This window comes from Halichoerus grypus, chromosome 2 (genome assembly GCF_964656455.1).
Source record: "Halichoerus grypus chromosome 2, mHalGry1.hap1.1, whole genome shotgun sequence".
Lineage (NCBI taxonomy): Eukaryota > Metazoa > Chordata > Mammalia > Carnivora > Phocidae > Halichoerus > Halichoerus grypus.
Window position 1 is genome coordinate 194,575,803 of NC_135713.1, and position 18,936 is coordinate 194,594,738.

Below are 18,936 nucleotides of genomic sequence, written 5' to 3' on the forward strand. Positions count from 1 at the left end.
GAGGCTCCCATTGTAAGCCTGGTTCTCTCTGTCAGGACCCGGGGCCCAGAGCCTGTCCCCGGCTTTGCTGAAGCTTTGACCCCACCCAGGCCGAGCCCCCAATGACTGTCCCCCAGTATCCTTTAGTCCGCAGTTTTTTTTTACCCCCCAGTCTCCAGCTGCTATGTGTGTCTGTGTTTGTGTATTTGTGGGCATGCTTGTGTGTGTGTGTGTGTGTGTGTGTGTGTGTGTGTTGTGGGTAGACTAGGTTATATAGGCCTATTCCATGGAGCAGGATGTGGAGCTGAGGTATTTTGGATATGCAAGCGGGTAGAAGTTTATGATTACTTAGGACAATGGAATTTATAAACATGTCCTCTAAATAGTTCCAAGCCTTCTACCACCAATGACTTTTTAATTACTCTCCTCCCCAGCCTGATGTTTTAAAAGCTCCTGGTCTGCCAGACAAAGGTCATTGTCACAACACCCGGTTTCCAATCTTTGTGAACACAGGGGTTCATACTGCCTGTCCCAGCTGGTAGAACAGCATGAGGGTACCAGCATTCGACACCCAGAGATCTGAGCTACAGACTGAGGACAAACAAACTTCACATTGGGTTCCGCCTGACCAGCTTTATCCCTTAGACCTTTTGAAATATGAAAATTGCTTAGACTCCTGTTGCTGCTGCCTCAGGTGAGGAGGGTAAGACTGGGTCTACCTGGAAGCAGGCAGAGGAAGGGGAGGGGGTGACAGCAGAAAGAGAAGCCATTCTGGCATTTTCTACCAATGGCCCTGAAGTCTGAGCCCTTCCCTGTGTTGTCCCTGCTAATGTCTGACAGCTGATCACTCCTCCGTGACCAGCTCTTACCTACAAGGGCCAAAGGTGGGTATGGTCGCTGGACAGTTTCTCTGATCTCTCAAACCCCTTCTTGTCCCACCCTGGCTCTAACGTAAGTGAATCCCGTGGCTTTGGTTTAGGCCCGAGTCAAATCCTGCCTCTGTACTTACCACCTATGTGACCTGGAGAATTCCATTTTCTGAGCCTATAAAACGGTTCTTGCAAACCCTCTCATGATTGCTACGAAGATTAGATGAGATAATATGCAACCTCAAGTATATAGTTTCCTCTCTTGATAATGAACGCATCACCACCCCCAGTCACAGACTGTGAGAGCAGGAAAGTCAAGCAGAGATCAGCCCCTCACTAGACAGATGGAGGAAAATGTCCAGAGCAGCTTGCTGGAGACAGCTGGATGCTCACATCTCCCTCCAGTGCCTTCGAGGAACTTTCTCATGGTGTTTGCACCCTTGACTTCCTGGGAGTGCAAAGAGCTTGTTCACTTGGGGACTCGGCTTCCTTCAGTTCTGGAAATGAGGGCATCATCTCTTTGAATGCCACTCTCCCCCTTCTCTCCAGGCTCCTCTTGGGGGTCTTCTACCAGATACTGCTCAGGGCTTTCTATTTTGCCCTCTGTGTCTCCTAAATCCTTGCTCATAGTTCTTGTCTCTTTCTCTGTCCTGCGTTCCAGGAGATTCCCCAGTCATGTCTTCGCATTTCAGTCTGCTGCTTCACCTGTCCATAGGGGTTTTCGTTGTTCTAATTTAATAACTATATTTTTCATTTTCACATCTCTCTTTCAAATCTCCTGTGTGTTCACAAAAGCCCATTCTTGCTTCATGGATTCTATTCTTTTTTTTTTTTTTTTATCACTTTAAGATCTGTATTTTTTTTAAGTCATGGTAAAATGTACATACCATACAATATACCACTTTAACCATCTTTAAGCATGCAGTTCAGTGGCATTGAGTACATTCATATTGCCCTGCAACCATCACCACCGTATCTGCTCTAGACCCTGCTTCCAATTCTTTTGAATATGGGCCCCAGATTGGAATTGCTCGATCTCATGGTAATCCTATAATTTTTTGAGGAACCACCATACTATTTTTCATGGTGGCTGCACTATTTTATATTCCCAGCTGCACGAGGCTTCCAGGTTTTCCACGTGTTGACCAACAGATGAGGTTCTCTGGGTGGTTTGGTAATACCTATCCTAGCGGTGTCTCACGGTTTTGATTTGCATTTCCCTAATAATTAATGATATTGAGCATCTTTTGAAGTGCTTATTATCTGTTTATATCTCCTCTTTAGAGAGATGCCTATTCAAGTCCTTTGCCCCCTCTGAATTGAGTTGTTGCTTTTTTTTCATTGCCGAGTTTGGGAGTTCTTTATATATTCCAGATATTAATCACTTACCAGATACGTGATTTACAAACACTTTCTCCCATTCTGTGGGTTGCCTTTGTGCTCTGTTGTTAGTGTACTTTGATGTGCAAAGGTTTTTAAAATTGATGAAGTCCAGTGTGGTTTTCGTTGTCATTGTTGCCTGTGCGCTTGGTGTCCTATCCAAGATAGCACTGCCAAATTGAATGTCAGGAAGCTTTTCCCAAATGATTTCTTCCAGGAGTTTCAGGATCTTAGCTCTTATGCTTAGGTCTTTAATCCAGTTTCATTTAACCTTTCCATATGGTGTAAAGATCTATATTTTAAATCCCTTTCAGATTGCTCCAAGACCTGTCCTTCCTCAGGTGTGTCTGTCATTTAGCACAGGCTCTGGAGCCAGCCCATGCGGATTTGAGTCCCACCTCCATTACTTGCCAGCTGTGTGATTGTAAGCAAGTTCCTCAGCCTCTCTGTGCCTCTGTTTCCTCATCTATAAAGTGAGAGTGTTGATCACAGTATGTACCTCATATATTTTTTATGAGGATTCATATACTAAAAGCTCTCAAAGGGTCCCTAACACCTGGAAAAGGGCTCAGAGGGGACCGGTGATCATTACTGACCCTCACTGCACACACTTTCTCTTATACTTGGTCATCTTGACCTATGAGCCGTTTTCAGTGGGAACATTCTTCTGCAGGGTCCCATGCACACGGCATGTGCATGTGTTGTGAGGATGTCCCCAGGGTCAAATTCATGGTTGCTTCTTGCAGGACCCCCTTAGAAAGGAAGCCATCTGCTGGCTCCCAGCTTGATGGAGGATCAGCTCTCCCCATACAAGCAGCCATGCTGCAGCATTTTGGGCATAGACGTACTCTGATTTCCCACATGGACCCCCACTCACTGCTGCATGAGCCCTCTTTGTCTCCCCAGCATCTGAAGAGTTCCCTTTCTTGCTTTCCATCTCAGCTCTGTATTTTGCATTTTAAAAAGCCCTGTTTTGGGGCACCTGGGTGGCTCAGTTGGTTAGGCGTCTGCCCTCGGCTCAGGTCGTGATCTCGGGGTCCTGGGATCGAGACTCACATCGGGCTCTCTGCTCATTGGGGAGTCTGCTTCTCCCTCTCTACCTCTGTGCTTGCTCTCTCTCTCTCCCAAATAAATGAATAAAAAAAATTTTTTTTAAGCACTATTTTTTAACCCCAAATAGCCAAAGCAATCTTGAGAAAGAAGAATAAAGCTGGAGGCATCACACTTCCTATCTTCAAACTATGTTCCAAAGTCATCGAAATCAAAACAGTATGGTATCGGCATAAAAACAGACACAGAGATCAATGGAACAGAATAGAGAGCCCAGAAATAAACCCACCCATATATGGTCAATATATTTATGACAAAAAAGCCAAGAATATGCCATGGGGAAAGGATAGTTTCTTCAATAAATGGTGTTGGGGAAGCTGGACAGCCACATGTGGAAGAATGACACTGGACCCCTATCTTACACCATACCAAAAATCAACTGAAAATGGATTAAAGACATGAACATAAAGCCAGAAGGCATAGAACTTCTAGGAGAAAATATAGGGGGTGAGCTCCTAGACATTGGTCTTGGCAAGGATTTTTGGGATTTGACACCAAAAACAAAGACAACAAAAGTAAAAATCAACAGGTGGGATGACATCGGACTAGAAAGCTCTTACACAGCAAAGTCAATCATCAACAAAATGAAAAGGCAACCTATAGAATGGGAGCAAATATGTGCAAATTACATATCTGGTAAGGGATTAATATCCAAAATATATAAAGAACTCCAAAACAAACAAACATACCAATTAAAAAATGAGCAGAGGAACTGGACAGACATTTTTCCAAAGACGACATACAGATGGCCAACAGGTACATGAGATGGTGCCCAACATCACTAACCATCAGGAAAATGCAAATCAAAACCACAATTAGATAGCACCTCATGCCTGGTAGAATGGCCGTTATCAAAAAGACAAGAAATAACAGGTGCTGGCAAGGATGTGGGGAAAAGGGAACCCTTGTGCACGTTGGTGGGAATGTAAATTGGCAGCCACCATAGAAAACGGTATGGAGGTTCCTCAAAAAGTCAAAAACAGAACTACTATATGACCCAGCAATTTCACTCTGGGTATTTATACAAAGAAAATAAAATCACAGGACACCTGGGTGGCTCAGTCGGTTAAACGTTTGCTTCGGCTCAGGTCATGATCCCAGAGTCCCGGGATCAAATCCCGCATCAGGCTCCCTGCTCAGCGGGGAGTCTGCTTCCCCCTCTCCCTCCGCCTGCAGCTCCCCCTGCTTGTGCTTTCTCTCTTTCTCTCTCTCTCTGACAAATAAAATCTTAAAAAAAAAAGAAAGAAAGAAATCGCTGTCTTGAAAAGATATCTGCACACCCATGTTCATTGCAACACAATTTACAATAACCAAGACGTGGAAACAACCTAAGTGTCTAATGACAGGTGAATGGATAATGAAAAGGTATACATATGGTATACATATGCATATGCATGTGGTATACATATGCACAAAAAACTGAGCTCATAGACACAGAGAACAGATCAGTGGTTGCCAGAAGTGGGAGTGGGAGGGTCGACAAAATGGGTGACGGTAGGCAAAAGGCATAAGCTGCTGGCTATAAGATAAATAAGTCCTGGGAAATGTAAGGTACAGCATGATGACTATCGTTAACGACAACAAAATACTATATTTTATCAAGCATGTCTATATGCTTGAAGCAGAACTCAGTTGGCAGCTTAACCAAAAGTGTCACTGATTTTTTTCTTTCTTTGTGTTTTCAATAATTTTGATCATAGCATCATATTTGGAGGGTTATTTGGTCGGTTTCTCTGGGGGATGTCAGCTCATGTGAAGAGGTGAAGCATCTGGGAGGATATGCGTGCACCTGGACCAAGCAGGGAGAGTGAAAGGAACACACGGTGGAGGGCATGTGAGTGTGGAGGAAAGTGAATCTGAGGAAGAAATCCCAAGGTGAGATAGATGAGCTCATCTCCCCCAGACTAAGTGTGTCAGGCTAGTGGGGAGTCACCAAGCCTAGCAGAGAGCTGGGGTCCTGCCAGCTGGCGTTCAAACCAAGCTCGGGTACTCAGGGACATGCATCTTGAATGGAAGGTACCAGCCACACATTCCCCGCAGCCCTCACAGCCCTCTACCTCCTGTGCTTCCTCCTGACTGCAAACTCATAGTGTCCGGCTATCCCTGGGGAAACAGATATAAGGACAAGGGGAAGGGAGGAAGGGTCCTGCATTGCCCTAGGAATGATTACACATCTCATAAGAGAGAAGGAGGCCAAAAATGAGAACATAAGAGGTCAAGTCAGAAGAACATGGAGAGACACCTGTGCTTCCAGATTCCAGAGACCCAGAGATGTCACTTCCATACATCTATCCATCCACTCATCCATTCATCCCTCATCCTACCCATCTTCTCAGAGGTGATGCCAGCCTGTGGAGGGCAAGGGTCTCATCAATCCCTGGCCAAGGTCCAAGGGTGGTTCCAATGCCAAGGAAAAGTGACCAAGTAGACCAGAATAAGCTTTGGCCTAAAAATCAAGAGCCCTGGTTCTCTTCTTGGCTCTGCCACTAACTAGCTGTGTGAACCAGGTCATGTGGCTTGACCTCAGTCTCCTCACCTGTAAAATGGGAACTGTTGGACCAGAAGGTGGGTGGGGGTTTTCCAGTTCTGACATTCCATGGCTAACCCTTCAGGCTCTGATGTCACAATATGGAGCTGGACCGCCATTGGTCCATAGCCTCACCCAGCTCTGCTGTTCTCTTGGCCATGGGCACAAGATGGACTTGCCATGGACCTTCTCTATTTGTCCTCTTCTGTTATGGGCAGCTTTTGCCATGGCTCAGGACCGAGGGTGATCAGAGCTTAGGTGGGGCTGGGACCTAAAGGAACCTGGGACCAGACAAGGGGACCAGTCAGGGGCAGGCCCCTCCCAGGACAGCATGATGCCCACCTCCTTCTCCGCAGACAAGTTCTACAATGAGACCATGGCAAAGGCGTTCCTGCAGTTTTATGAGCATACTGCCCAGGTTGTGTGGAACCAGTTCATGGAGGCCACGTGGAACTATGTCACCAACATCACCAAGAAAAATCGGGAGGAGATGGTGTGGTACCACCTCAACTTCAGCCCCTTCTCCCCTTGCTCTTCTCAGGGATCTGGTGGGGGGTGGGAGGAAATGGGGGAACCATATCTTCTGCCCCTGTCCAGAGCTAGAGGAAGGAGGGAATCCCCAAAGTACATGTCAAAGCAGGCTGCAAGCTCCGGGCCTCTTGCTGGCCCCAGAAGCGGTCTGGGCAAGAATCTCTTGTTTCTTTCCCCTTGTAAATATTACCTCCTTGCTTTTAAAGACCCAGGCTCCTTCCCTTCTCCCTCTTAGCAAATTTCCAGGGATTGTGAACCCTTAAAGTAGGTTTTGGGAGGAGGTTGGAAGGACTGTGACCCTGGAGTTCAATGTGGGGCCCTTCCTCCCTCCCTAACTTCCCATGATAAGTATGGTGACCCTCATTCCAGCTGCACAAGGACTCAGAGAGGTCCCAGCACATGCTGTACTTTGGCACCCGGGCCCGCCTGTTTAAGACCTCCAGGTTCCACGATGCGGCCGTGAAGCGCATGCTGAGTAAGCTGCAGAACATAGACAAGGCGGCCCTGCCCCAGGACGAGCTCCGGGAGGTGATGGACGGAACCCCCAGGTCTCCAGGCACATGCTCCCCACCCCAGGGGTGGGTGGGCTGGTTGGGGCGGGGGTTGGGGGGAAGCCAGGCTGCCTGGGCAGGAGGGAGGTTGGTGGGCAGGGCTAGAGCTTCCTCTGGGGGGAGGAGAGAAACAAAGGCTGGTGGGAAGATGCCTCAGACAGGCCTGCCCCTCCCAGCTGGTGGGGCTCGTGCTGGGGGTGGGCGCAAGGGCGCAGGCCTGCTCTAGGTGACACCTGCCCCCCCAGTACAACAAGCTTCTGGCCTACATGGAGACGACATACAGCATGGCCCAGGTGTGCCTGAATGAGGGACCCTGCCTGCCCCTGGAGCCTGGTGAGCACCCAAGCCCTGCCCCCATCCAACCCCAGAGTCTCCAGCATCAGCCCCTTCCACAAGCCGACCCCCGACTACCATTGTCCTCCCTGCCCCAACTGCACTCACTTGTTGGGGGAGGAGGGTCTGCAGGTGAGGGCAGGAGGCAGGCAGGAGTAGGGGGGCCCCACCTTGGCTCCTTTTTCTGGGCATAGACCTCCAAGAAATCATGGCCACCTCCCGGGACCAGAAGGAGCTGCTGTGGGCCTGGCAGGGCTGGCGGGACGCTGTGGGTCGTCAGCTTCGCATCACCTTCGAGCGCTACGTGCAGCTCAGCAACAAGGCTGCAAAGCTCAACGGTGAGGCCCCCACCCCCCTCCCGGGCCAGCCCGGTCTGTGCAGATGGCACGGGGCACAGGCCGCAGTGGGAAGGGCAAAGCAGAGTCTGCAGAGGGTAAGGGCAGTAGTAGGACCTGGAGATGGGGCCCCTGAGCCCTGTGGCTGGGGGAAGCAAAGGTGTTTCATTCACCATTGGTCTACAGACATTGCTTGAGCACCTACTGTGTGCCAGGCCCTGGAGAGTTTCTAAGGATTTGTAGGTGAAAAGACAGAGAAGGTGTCCACCCTTCTAGGTAGGGCCTACGGTCTGGGGGACAGACAAGATTCGTGCAAACACACATCTCTGGACAAGTGCCGAGAGAGAAGGGGGAAGGGGAGGCCTCGAGACACTTCCCCAAGGCCTGAAAGAAGGCAAGCAAGAAGTGAAAGAGCATCCCAGGCCCCGCAATGGGAGGAGCCAGTGTTTGGGAGGATCTGAAAGGAGCCAGGGTGGTCTGAGGGCTTGGATGGGTGGGGCTCGAGGTGGGTGTCAGGACCAGGGCCTCAACCCGGTCCTATCCAACCAGGCACGGTGAGGAGCACGGAGTGTGTACTTTGCCAAGTGCTTTTCCACCCTCGATCTCATCCAATCTGAACAGTGACCTTGGGAGGCACATTTCCCATTTGGCAGATGAAGACCCTGAGGAACAGGGAGGTCAAGTGGCTTCCCCAGAAAGTGCCTGGGTCTCCTGCCTGCCAGGCCAGGGCGGAAGGAAGGGTGGGTGGTGAGTGCTTCTGATCCCCCTCTCCTGTCCTAGGTTACAAAGACATGGGGGCCTTGTGGCGGTCCAAGTATGAGTCTGACTCGCTAGAACAGGATCTGGAGCAGCTTTACCAGGAGCTGCAGCCGCTGTACCTGAACTTGCACGCCTACGTGCGTCGGGCCCTGCACCGCCACTACGGGCCCGAGCTTATCGACCCAAGGGGGCCCATCCCTGCCCACCTGCTGGGTAAAGCCCTAGCTGGTAGCAGAGTGGGGTGGGCGGAGCAGGCCTCCAAGCGGGCACCCAGTAAAGGGAGGGATGCTTTCCGGCCTCCTCTGAGCCCCTGCATGCCCCCTTCCAGGGAACATGTGGGCTCAGTCCTGGGTCAACATCTTAGATCTGGTCCTGCCCTTCCCGAGGAAGCCCCCTGAGGATATCACGAAGATCATGAAAAGCCAGGTTAGTACTCGGCCTCCGTCTGCCCCCGTCGGTGCTGCACCCACCCCCCTCCCTGCCCTGGTTCCCAGGCAGGGCCCCACACACCCACTCTTCCCCACAGCACTGGAAGCCCTCCAAAATGTTCGAAGAGGCGGACAAGTTCTTCACCTCCCTGGGGCTGCTTTCCACCCCTCCCGACTTCTGGAAAAAATCAATGATGGAAAGGCCAGCCGATGGGCGGGAGGTGGAGTGCCACGCCTCCGCCTGGGACTTTTACAACAGCAAGGACTTCAGGTCTCACCCTGCGCCAGCACCACCCTCCCGCCCCTCTCTCGCTCTTCTTCTCTTGGGTCCGCTCCCCCTCTGTCTGCCGGTCTTAGGAGGTGTGCAAGGAGGTGGGCGAGCAGGGCTGGAACCAGGCAGCGGAGGGGGATGTGAGCTGGCAATATAGGCAAGGGGGACCCGGAGTGAGAAGGGACAGCACCCAAGGCCCTGGTGGTCTCCAGCCCAACCACCCCAATCCCTCCATGGAGTCTGAATGCAGAGATCTCCCCTTCTCCCAGGGCCTCCCCATGCTCCTTGACCCCTGCCCTTTAACCCTAGGATAAAGAAGTGCACCGAGGTGACCATAGAAGACCTGCTCTCCATCTTCCACCAGATGGGCCATATCCAGTACTTCTTGCAGTACAAGAACCTCTCTGTGATCTTCCGCGCAGGCGCCAACCCAGCCTTTGAAGAGGCCGTGGGGTCGATGATCACCCTCTCGGCCTCCTCCCACAAGCACCTACTCAACAGAGGCCTGCTCAGCCACCAGAACCAGGACTCAGGTGATGGGGACCAAGAGGACCGTAGCAGGGCAGCTGAGCCTGAGGCTGCCGCCGGGGCTCTCTGGGCAAGGCTAAAGGGAGGGAGAGCCGGGGGCCACCTCCTGACTGCCCCCCCTTCCCTAGAGGAGGAGGTCAATTTCCTGATGGGCATTGCCCTGGAGAAGATCGCCTTCATCCCCTTCGCCTACCTGATGGACCTGTTTCGCTGGAAGGTCTTTGATGGCACCATCGGGAAGGACACCTACAACCAGGAGTGGTGGAACCTCAGGTGGGGAGAGGATGACTGCCCTGGGCTCTCTGCCCCCTCCACCCCTGGTGGGCTGGGCTTTCCGGTCAGCCTTAAGGGCACTGCCCTTCGCCATAGGATGCTGCTGCCTCTCCTGGGAGGGCAGAGTTAGGTGTGCCCATGCTGGTGACCTGGCAGCCAAGGGAGGGGGGGGACCCTGGGATAGTATTGGCTGTTTGCTATCATCAGATAAAAGCATCCCTGCTAAAGTGGATCCCTACTAAAGGGGATCAGCCTCACGCTGAATCTGGCACCAGCACTGAGCTGACCTCTTAACCTCTCTAGGGACCCTGCCAGTGGCCCTGTCTGCTCCTGGGTAGCTGGGAAGCTCACACAAGGGTGCACCTGGGCTCCTCCAAGAATAAAACATTGACCACTGGGCAGGCCCCCCTGCTCCTCCTCTCTCTTCCGGTTCCCACCAGTGGGGCTAGCAGAAGGGTGTTTGGTGGCCTGAGCTCTTTCCCTTCCATGGAAAGAGTCCGCATGGGAGAGAGGCAAGCCCACTGCCCCTTTTCCTGCCGCCCCAACACACACACATGACTGCCTCTGGTTTAGCATCCTTAGGCATGTCAAGGTCAGAACTGGCTGCGGAAGGAGCCCGCCAGCAGTCAGACAGCACCACTCTTGGGTGAGGGGTGTCCATGGTGCATCTCCTCACCGACCACTGGCTGTCTGATGGGATAATGAATGCCCTTGGCCAGGGCGCTCCATCTCCACCAGGCCTCAGACTGACCTGCTCGAGTCTGCTAGCCACAGCATGGTCTGGGGTGACCATGAAGGGGCTGCCTGCTCTGCACAAGGCCCTTATGTTTCTTTGAACCTGTGCAACATCTCATGCTCATTCACAGGAGAAGAATGTGTGACCAGCCCACGGTCACATGGCAACCGAGGGTGGCAAAGCTGGGTGCTCCTCTCTTCGTCCACTCACCCTCTTACCCCCACCCCAAATTCAGGCCCCAGCATTACTGGTGAGGTTGGCAGGGTCTTGACCTTGTACTCCTCCAAGGGCAACCCCCACCAGCCATCTGGTGTACCTGCAGGGGCCCTTTCCCTCCCTGGGTCAACTGCACCCACCACCACCAATGGTGGAAACCAGGGGCGAAGGGAGAGAGGTGGCAAGTTCCTGGGCCTGAACAAGGAAGCCTGGGAGAGCCACCACCCGACTGTCTGTCGACCCCAGAGAATGGTTCAGAGGCGACCAGTGGGCCAAGAGTCAAACAATGAGAACTTTTCATAGACTTTGTCTCTTCCCCAAAGATGGATCACTTTACCCCCATCTTGCAGACAGCGTTTTACAACAGGGCTCAGCGACAATTAGTAACTTTCCCACAGTCACACAACGCAGAGGGTTAATGGGATCTGAAAGTTAACGGGAGCTGCCAATGACTAGTTCTGTGACCTCCCACCAGTTCCCTGACCTCTAAACTTTGGTCTCCTCATCTGTAAACTGGGAATAATAACAGCACCATGCCGCAGAGATGCTATTCTGTTTTCTTCTCGGCACTTCTTGCCAGATGAAACGACCTTGTGGATTGGTCTCTAACCATCTCCATCATTAAGATTATAAGCAAGACCTTGCTTAGCCCATTCCCTCCCAAGTCCCCAGAACCATGACAGTGTCAAGTGAGTCTGTGTGAAGAGCTTAGCACGGCTCCTCCACAGAGGAAGTCAGTGTTAACTACTGTTACTATTTGATTCTGATTCCCAATCCCACGTGTTTTCAACTCATTTATTTAATCTATAAAAATGCATTAAGTGTCCTGTGTCTGCCAAGTCCACTTTTGGTAGCTATGCAAGTGCTTCCAGGGGAAAAGGTTTTGAGAACCCAGCTAGGTGGTACCAGCCCCCTGCTCTCCCTGGCAGGTTGAAGTACCAGGGCCTGTGCCCCCCCGTCCCTCGGACAGAGGAAGACTTTGACCCCGGCGCCAAGTTCCACATCTCTGCCAGCATGCCCTATATACGGTAACAGCCTGGGCCCTGCTGGCAGAAGCAGCTCTGGGAGTTGGGGGTTGGGGGATATGGGAACCAGGCCGAGGATTCCCAGGAAGGCCCTAGATCCAAATGTTCCCCCCAGATCTCCTCTGTTGGGTCGCACAGCCTCCGGAGGGCCCCACCCGAGGATAATTTGGGCTTTTAGATCAGATCCTGTGTGGGGGGCAGAGCTGTTGGGAATATTCTAAAGCATCTGTACTGTCCCCAAGAGGAGGGCAGAAAAGAAGAAGGTAAGGGTTGGTTCCGAAGGCTAAGAAGGAGAGCCCCTGGCTGAGGCGGGACCTTGCCTAAGGAGCTTCCGCCCAGGAAGACTGGGCCCTGGCAGAGCCCTCGGGCCCCTGCCCATCAGAGCTGCCAGGCTCCACATGGCTCTGGACTTTCCGCCCCTGGCACCAGCTCCCCAGCCTGCCCTCCCGTTCCTCTACCCAGGTACTTCATCAGCCTCGTGCTCCAGTTCCAGTTCCACGAAGCTTTGTGCGAGGCCTCGGGTCACGTGGGCCCACTGCACCGGTGTGACATCTCTCACTCCAAGACGGCTGGCAAGCTCCTGGAGTGAGTGCTCTCCTCCCTCACCTGTTCTCAGCTCCCCTGCCCCTCGCTGGATGCCTGCCCCCGGCCCCCTCTCCTCACCAGGCCACCCTAGGCACCCCGAGCAGGCCTCATTGACCTTAGAGTTTAGTGGAAGTTCTTCCTTGTGTCAGATTGCAGTCTCTCCTACAAGGATTGAAGCCCATTTCCTTGTGTGTAGCCCCTCGTGGTCAGAGAGACTATCTAGCCTCTCCTGCTCTCTCTCTCTCTCTCACACACACACACACACACACATTCTCATACCCACACACTCGCACACAAACTTGCACACACTCACTACTACACCCTCCCTCACTCACCTGTGCCCGTGTGTGCGCGCACATGCACACACACACACACACACACGCCAATAAATCAAACTGTCCCAGATGGGAAGTCACTGCTGGAGTCCGGCCTCAGCCCCCAGACTTCCATCCGAATCCCTTCATCCTTCGCTCCCAAGGTGCTCGCCTAGCCTCGGCAGCATTTGATGCACCCTTGGGTGCACAATGCTCTTCCCACCTCTTTTTGGGGTGCCCGGATGCAGCTCCCAGGCCGATGCCGGTTGCTTTCATACCAACCTTTGGAATGCTCTGGTCAGCATGTGGTCCACTTTGACTCCCTAACCCCCAATCTTTTTTCCTGCACTTGGTCCCCAGCTATCCTTTTCATTCCTGCCTCCGCGGAGGTGGTTTTGTCCTGAAGCAAATGTGGAGGGGTGAGAGGCTGACCCGATGGTGGGGAGCATTTGCTATTAGAGGCTGGGCTTTCTAAGGAGCGCTCTTACAAGGTCTCACATGAGCAGCTCATAACTTGCAAAGTGGATATGATTAGCCACATTTCATAAATAATGAAACTAAAGCTAAGAGAGATAATATGATTGCCCATCACTGATCTAGCAAGTGGCAAAATCAGGCTTTGAGTCCCAAACTGACTCCAGAGCACATTCTCATTCACACTGTTGCTTCCACCAATCAAGGGATACAGGGCTGGTGAGGTTAGACCTGGGTCGGCAGGCTCCAAGATCAGTGCTCCAACCACTGGGATGCAGAGCCCACCCACTGACATGGTCTTTTCCCCACCAATTTTCAACCCCTTTCAGTGGGTCCATTTCCCAATTGGTCAAGGTCATCTTGAGTTTTATTCCTGTCTCCCAGAGGATTAACATAGCCACATAATTTAGTATCCTCTGTGAATTTAATGAGCATATGTGTGATTCCACCACGGATTTTGTCAGTAACCACTAGGCCAGATGGGGTTGCAGGACTGATCCCCTGGCTTTGCTCCCAGGGAGGGCTGCGCCTTGCATGCCGATTATCAACCTAGTCTGTTTGCTTTTCCATCTTTTCACACTACAAGGGTTTATGATAGCCAACTGCCCATGTTTGAGCTTTGCTGAATGTGTGGAACATAAGGGGCCTCTCTGCTCTCTGCATTCATGTCTCTGGCCTCCCATTAGTTATTCATTCAGCAAACATTTACTTGTGCACGTGCCAATCAGCCTGCCCTGTGTCCAGCAGGTGGCAATGGGCCACAAGATAAATCAATAACCATAATACAAGAAAGGAGTTAGCGCAGTAGGAAAGGGCTTTGGTGAACATGCAGAGAGGAAGAGGAGGTCATGCCGGGGACCAGTAAGGGATCTCTGTCCCCAAAAGCAGAAGTGCAAGAAATGGCAGACATCTGTTTTCTATACATCAACTCACTTTTAACTCTGAGCCTTCACCACTTGATTGGTGGGACATTTGACCTCGGTCATTCGCACCACCCCCTGTCCTACCACCACCCCCAGGGCACACAAGGCTCCCAGGATCTGACTCGGCACCAAAGCACCTGCCAGTCAACACGGGTCATTGCTCACCCATCCTCACATGTTGCCATCCAGACCCCTGGATGACAGGGAAGACCCCAAGTTCCAGGTTTAGGACTTTGAATGCTATCTTCTGGGCAGAGGGCAGAGGAGAGGGCTCTGAGAAAGGGGGATGTCCTGAGCTTTGGAGAAATGAGACAGAGCAGAGTGGAATGTTGGTTGTGTGTGTAGGGTGAGTGCTTGCAGAGGAGAAGGGGGAGGGCAAGATTCTTGGCTGCTCTTTTACCTAATATATCTTAGAATTTGACTCATCTTCCTATATGTGATTGCTCTGGGTTGGTTCTGCTGGGAATGGAGAGTTGAAGTGGATTTGGTCCAAGTTCCCAAAGCCCTTGGCTCATCCAGCCAGCCGTGGTAAGCCTGACCTCGTCCATGGGGCCCATTGCAGCCGCCGTGGAGTTGAGGATTCTAGTTACCACCTTTGCAAGTCTCATGTGCTGGCCGCGTTGGCTGTGGGCTGGGTTTGGGTCAAACCTCTTGTCCCACTGAGCCTGAAGGACTATTTCTAAATGGGTAGACTCAGTGGTCAAAACTTTTCTCTCATCAGGTCCTTCCTTTCTCCCAGGACCTTGCATCTGATAAAATCCTCTTACCTAAAGTTAGTTGTGGGGTTTTGTTCTGTTTTTCTTTTAGCCTTCATGACTTTTCTCCTCCATTTCTCTTGGATCTTAACTACATTTTTCCCTAGCAGTTTCTGTCAAGGATCCACTAACCTTTATTTCCCCTCATTCTTTCTCCGTCGTTTATGAAACGATGCATACAAGTGTGCGCATGCTACAAAGCCCTCCTTCACTACCATTATTGGCTTAATCTGCACCACAGTGCAAAGTGGGTATTAATGGGGCCCATTTTGCTGATGGAGAAACTGAGGCTAAGAGGAGTTGAGTTGATTGCCTGAGGTTATACGGCCCATAAGTAGCACTGCTGAGTCTTGAACCCGAGTCCTGTTGGTCTAGACTCCACCGTCCGACTTGTGGGCCTCTAGAGCCCATCTCTCTCCTGGTCAGATGGGGACACAGATTAAGAAGGATCAACGTATGCCCCCCACCGCCTCCGTGGGGGGCCCTAGTGGGGAGCAGCCCGGAGCCCTGGCTTCAGCACACTCTGTGCCCCCACCAAGCCTCAGGCTGGTCCCCCTGCCACCAAACACCGGGTGTGCTTGGTGACACTTGACATTACTACATCACTGCAGGCAATACACAGAGCACATCCCACGCTCGCCATCTCCCTAATCCTCCCAAACACTCCCCATGAGACCAGAAAGGAGTGGCCCCTCCTCCTACTGACACAGAGCACCTCATGGGAAACAGCGTCTCAAGACTTGATGCCTATCTGAGTCCAGGAGAATAATGATCATCACAGTGGCGGTAATAATAATCAGCTGCTAACATTTATCATCCGTCTACTATGATCCCAGCATTGTGTCTATTTAATCATCATGCCAACCCTAGGAGGTAGTACTGTTATCTCCATTTTATGAATATGGACACTGAGACTCAGAGAGGTTAAGTCACTGGCCCAAAGCCCCACAGGATTCAAATCCAGGTCGGTCTTATTTCAGAGCTCGTGATTTTATCCACGGCGCTGAGCTCTGTGGGAAGAGTCTGGTTAGCAAAGCCGTAGGGCCAGGGTGGGGCACACGGAGGGCTCCCAGCAGCACCAGCTGACGCGCCCACACAGCCTCACAGTTGTATCCACTCCCCCAGAGATATCCTAAAGCTGGGCTCAAGCAAGCCCTGGCCAGAAGTCCTGCAGAAGATAACTGGGCAGACTGAAGTGTCCACAAAGGCCCTCACGACCTACTTCAAACCCCTGCTGAACTGGCTGGTCACCGAGAACGTGCGGCAGGGGGAGATCCTGGGCTGGCCAGACTTCAGCTGTACCTTTGAAGGTTTGATCATCTGACCCTGGTGCTAGGTCTGGTACGGCCCCAAGCCCTACCCTAGCCTGCCCCGGGCCTGTCCCTACCCTAGCCCAGCCTTAACCCCTAGCCTATCTATGACCTGGCTTGAACAAGCAACAGCCTTGTGGCTACGTGACCCTGTCTGCACCTGATGCAGCCTTGGCCAAGACCGCAGCCCACGGCCCAGCCACTGGCTCAGTTGCTTCCTTGCACACTGTTCAGCTAGAGGGCCAGGTTGGCATCTGAGCACAGGGTGGGGTTCTTTCCTCCTGACACCCTTGCACGGAGCCACCACTGGGCACATGGGGACGTAGCCCTATCTAGGCCCATATCCTCCTCCTCTCCCTTCTACTCCTCTTTCTCACCCTCCTTCCAGGGCAATGCCCTCACCTATGGCTTGGAAGGTAGGTGCCTGAGGCTGAGGGAGGAGGCCAGTGGCAGTCAGGTACTCTGATTTCCGTGGGGCACCCTAGGGCTCCCTCCCTCCTTCTGCCTGCTCTACAAGACCCCCATGTCTTCCACAGGAAAAGACACAGACAAAGTGACATTTCTGAGTCTGGAGCTGGACTCTGACCAGGCCAAATTTGGGCAGTGGATGTTGCTGGCCCTCAGCTTGGTCATGTTCCTGGTAGCCCTACTGCTGGCCCACAGGTTGTATGCCCTGGAAAAAAGGTCACTGTCCCAGGACACCAATGCCCAGGACACCAGTTCACGGGACTCCAGTGCCCCTGAGACACAGCCCAAGGCCTACTTCCTGGGCGTAGCCATGGAGCCCCGCCTAGTTGCCAAAAAACAGTGGATCCTGCTGGGCCTCTGCCTCATCCTGATGCTGTGCTCAATCATCTTGACCATTCGGATTTTCACACAGCACTACAGGAAGCCTCCGTGGATGAGAGCTGAATGGTGGAGCTGGGACTAGACACCAGTATGACTGGTGAGGCTGGAGGGCAAGAGGAGGGTGGCAGAGAGGACTGGGGGGCTGGGGAGGGGACAGCTTGCATGCATAGTGTCCAGCTGCAATTGGGTGCAGCTGTGGCCGATCTGGGTACATGGGGGTTTGTAACTGTGTGTGTGGAACTCATGTATGTGAAGCCATGTGTATAGGCTACTGACTCTGTGTAATTCCATGAATGCCCTGAGTTCCAGACCAATCTCCCTCCCCTAGGGAGGGCTCAGGGACCATGGTTTTAGTGACCCAGTGACTGTGTCCCTCCAATCCAGCCCCGACCCCAATTCATGCCCCAAACTGTTCTTCACACAGCCTTGTTTTCTTCAGGAGCCCAACTGTGGGGCTGGGCCAGGACTGCAGTGCCCAAGAAACGTCCTGTCTGGCTGGAAACAGGACACTGCTTCAGTCCCCTTATAAAATGTATTCAAGTAGAACTGGACATTCTGTACGAATCACTGGTGCCCAGTTCATGAACATTGTGCTCTGTATGCTATCCAACACATCTTCCTGCTGATCCTCTGGCCTACCCTGTGTTGGGCTGCATAATCCAGCCCCCAAAGCTGCTTGTCAGTTGTGTGAGATGCAAGTATCCTCACAAACTACCCCATGGCCCTCCCTGCCCCAGTCCAGGCCCTCCCAAATGGAGACAGTGGATAGCCTGGGCACCAAGCCAGGCTTGATTAATGATTGACTTCTTTAATATTTAAACAAAGCTCATCTCCAGCCACTCCGCTCTGGAGATGGCCTTGTTCAACACACACACCTGCTGCCTGGCCTGTGGCCCTGGGGATGGAGCACAAGGCAAACAGCACCTTTCCAGGCTCAGTGGGGGAAGGGCAAACGGGATGGAGAGAGCTGTAGGAGGGCATTTGGGAAATGAGTACTCTAGGGACAAGCTTGAGAAGAGAGAGAGAAGGCCTCTGCTCCTTCCCCTTCTAGCCCTTTCTTTCCAGCCCAGGTCTTCCCACCATGGGGATGTCACATCCAATATATGTAGGCTCACTGAGTTTGGACTGAGGCCCTAAGGCTGAAAATCAGTACCTGTCAGAGATTAGGGAGGTCTTGAGGCAAGTAACATCATAGCAGTAACCACAGAGATGGGGCACTAGGGCTAACGTTGAGTTGGTGGGAGGGTGGTCAAAAGATGGGGCTGGCTCTGTCTAGATTAAGGATCTGAACCTAGAAGTTAAGGGTTCAGGGGACAAGAGGGACTGGGCTAAGACCTCCATGGACCCTACCTCTGCCCCAGGTTTCAAGAAGTCTTCTTGAGCTCTAGCTGAACCCAAGAAATTCCTGCTCTGACTGCAGGCTCCACAGCACTCTTGTTTGATGTGTCTGTCAGTGCTCTGACTTTGCTGTGCTGTAATGTCCTTGTTTGTCCCCATTACTAGCTGTTAGCTCTGTAAGGGCAGGACACCCATCATCAGGAGTGTGCCTCTGCATAATATCTTTAGCCAGCACAGGCCATAGAATATGGTGGAGACTTGTTGCCTGGCCCGTTGCCCTGTTTGAATGAGAAAGTGAATGAATGAGTATCCCACTGCCGAAGTCCCTCCTCAGAGCTCAGCATCCTGCTCTGAGCCCACGAGAAACAGCCCCACCTTTCCTCCACAGCCAGCCTGCACCCCCAAATAAGGGGCAGCCAGGACAACTCTGCCCCCTTAGGAGGCCACACTTGCAGCCCTCCCATTCCCCAGCCACAGTGGCCAACCAGGCCCCCATCAGGCATCGTGGCTCTGCGTGGTAAAGGCATACCCAGCCCA

General features: G+C 52.4%; 1 protein-coding gene across 1 annotated transcript; it reads left to right on the forward strand.

Moving 5' to 3' along the window:
* The first annotated feature begins 5,966 nt into the window (after positions 1 to 5,966).
* On the forward strand, positions 5,967 to 17,143 carry LOC118550803 (angiotensin-converting enzyme-like protein Ace3). The gene is made up of 14 exons (XM_036116145.2): positions 5,967 to 6,123; positions 6,222 to 6,358; positions 6,766 to 6,924; positions 7,193 to 7,280; positions 7,475 to 7,618; positions 8,396 to 8,587; positions 8,703 to 8,800; positions 8,901 to 9,073; positions 9,383 to 9,606; positions 9,730 to 9,874; positions 11,756 to 11,854; positions 12,314 to 12,436; positions 16,028 to 16,212; positions 16,749 to 17,143. The coding sequence occupies exons 1-14, from the start codon at positions 5,967 to 5,969 to the stop codon at positions 17,141 to 17,143; spliced, it is 2,319 nt and encodes a 772-aa protein (XP_035972038.1).
* Positions 17,144 to 18,936: the final 1,793 nt, after the last annotated feature.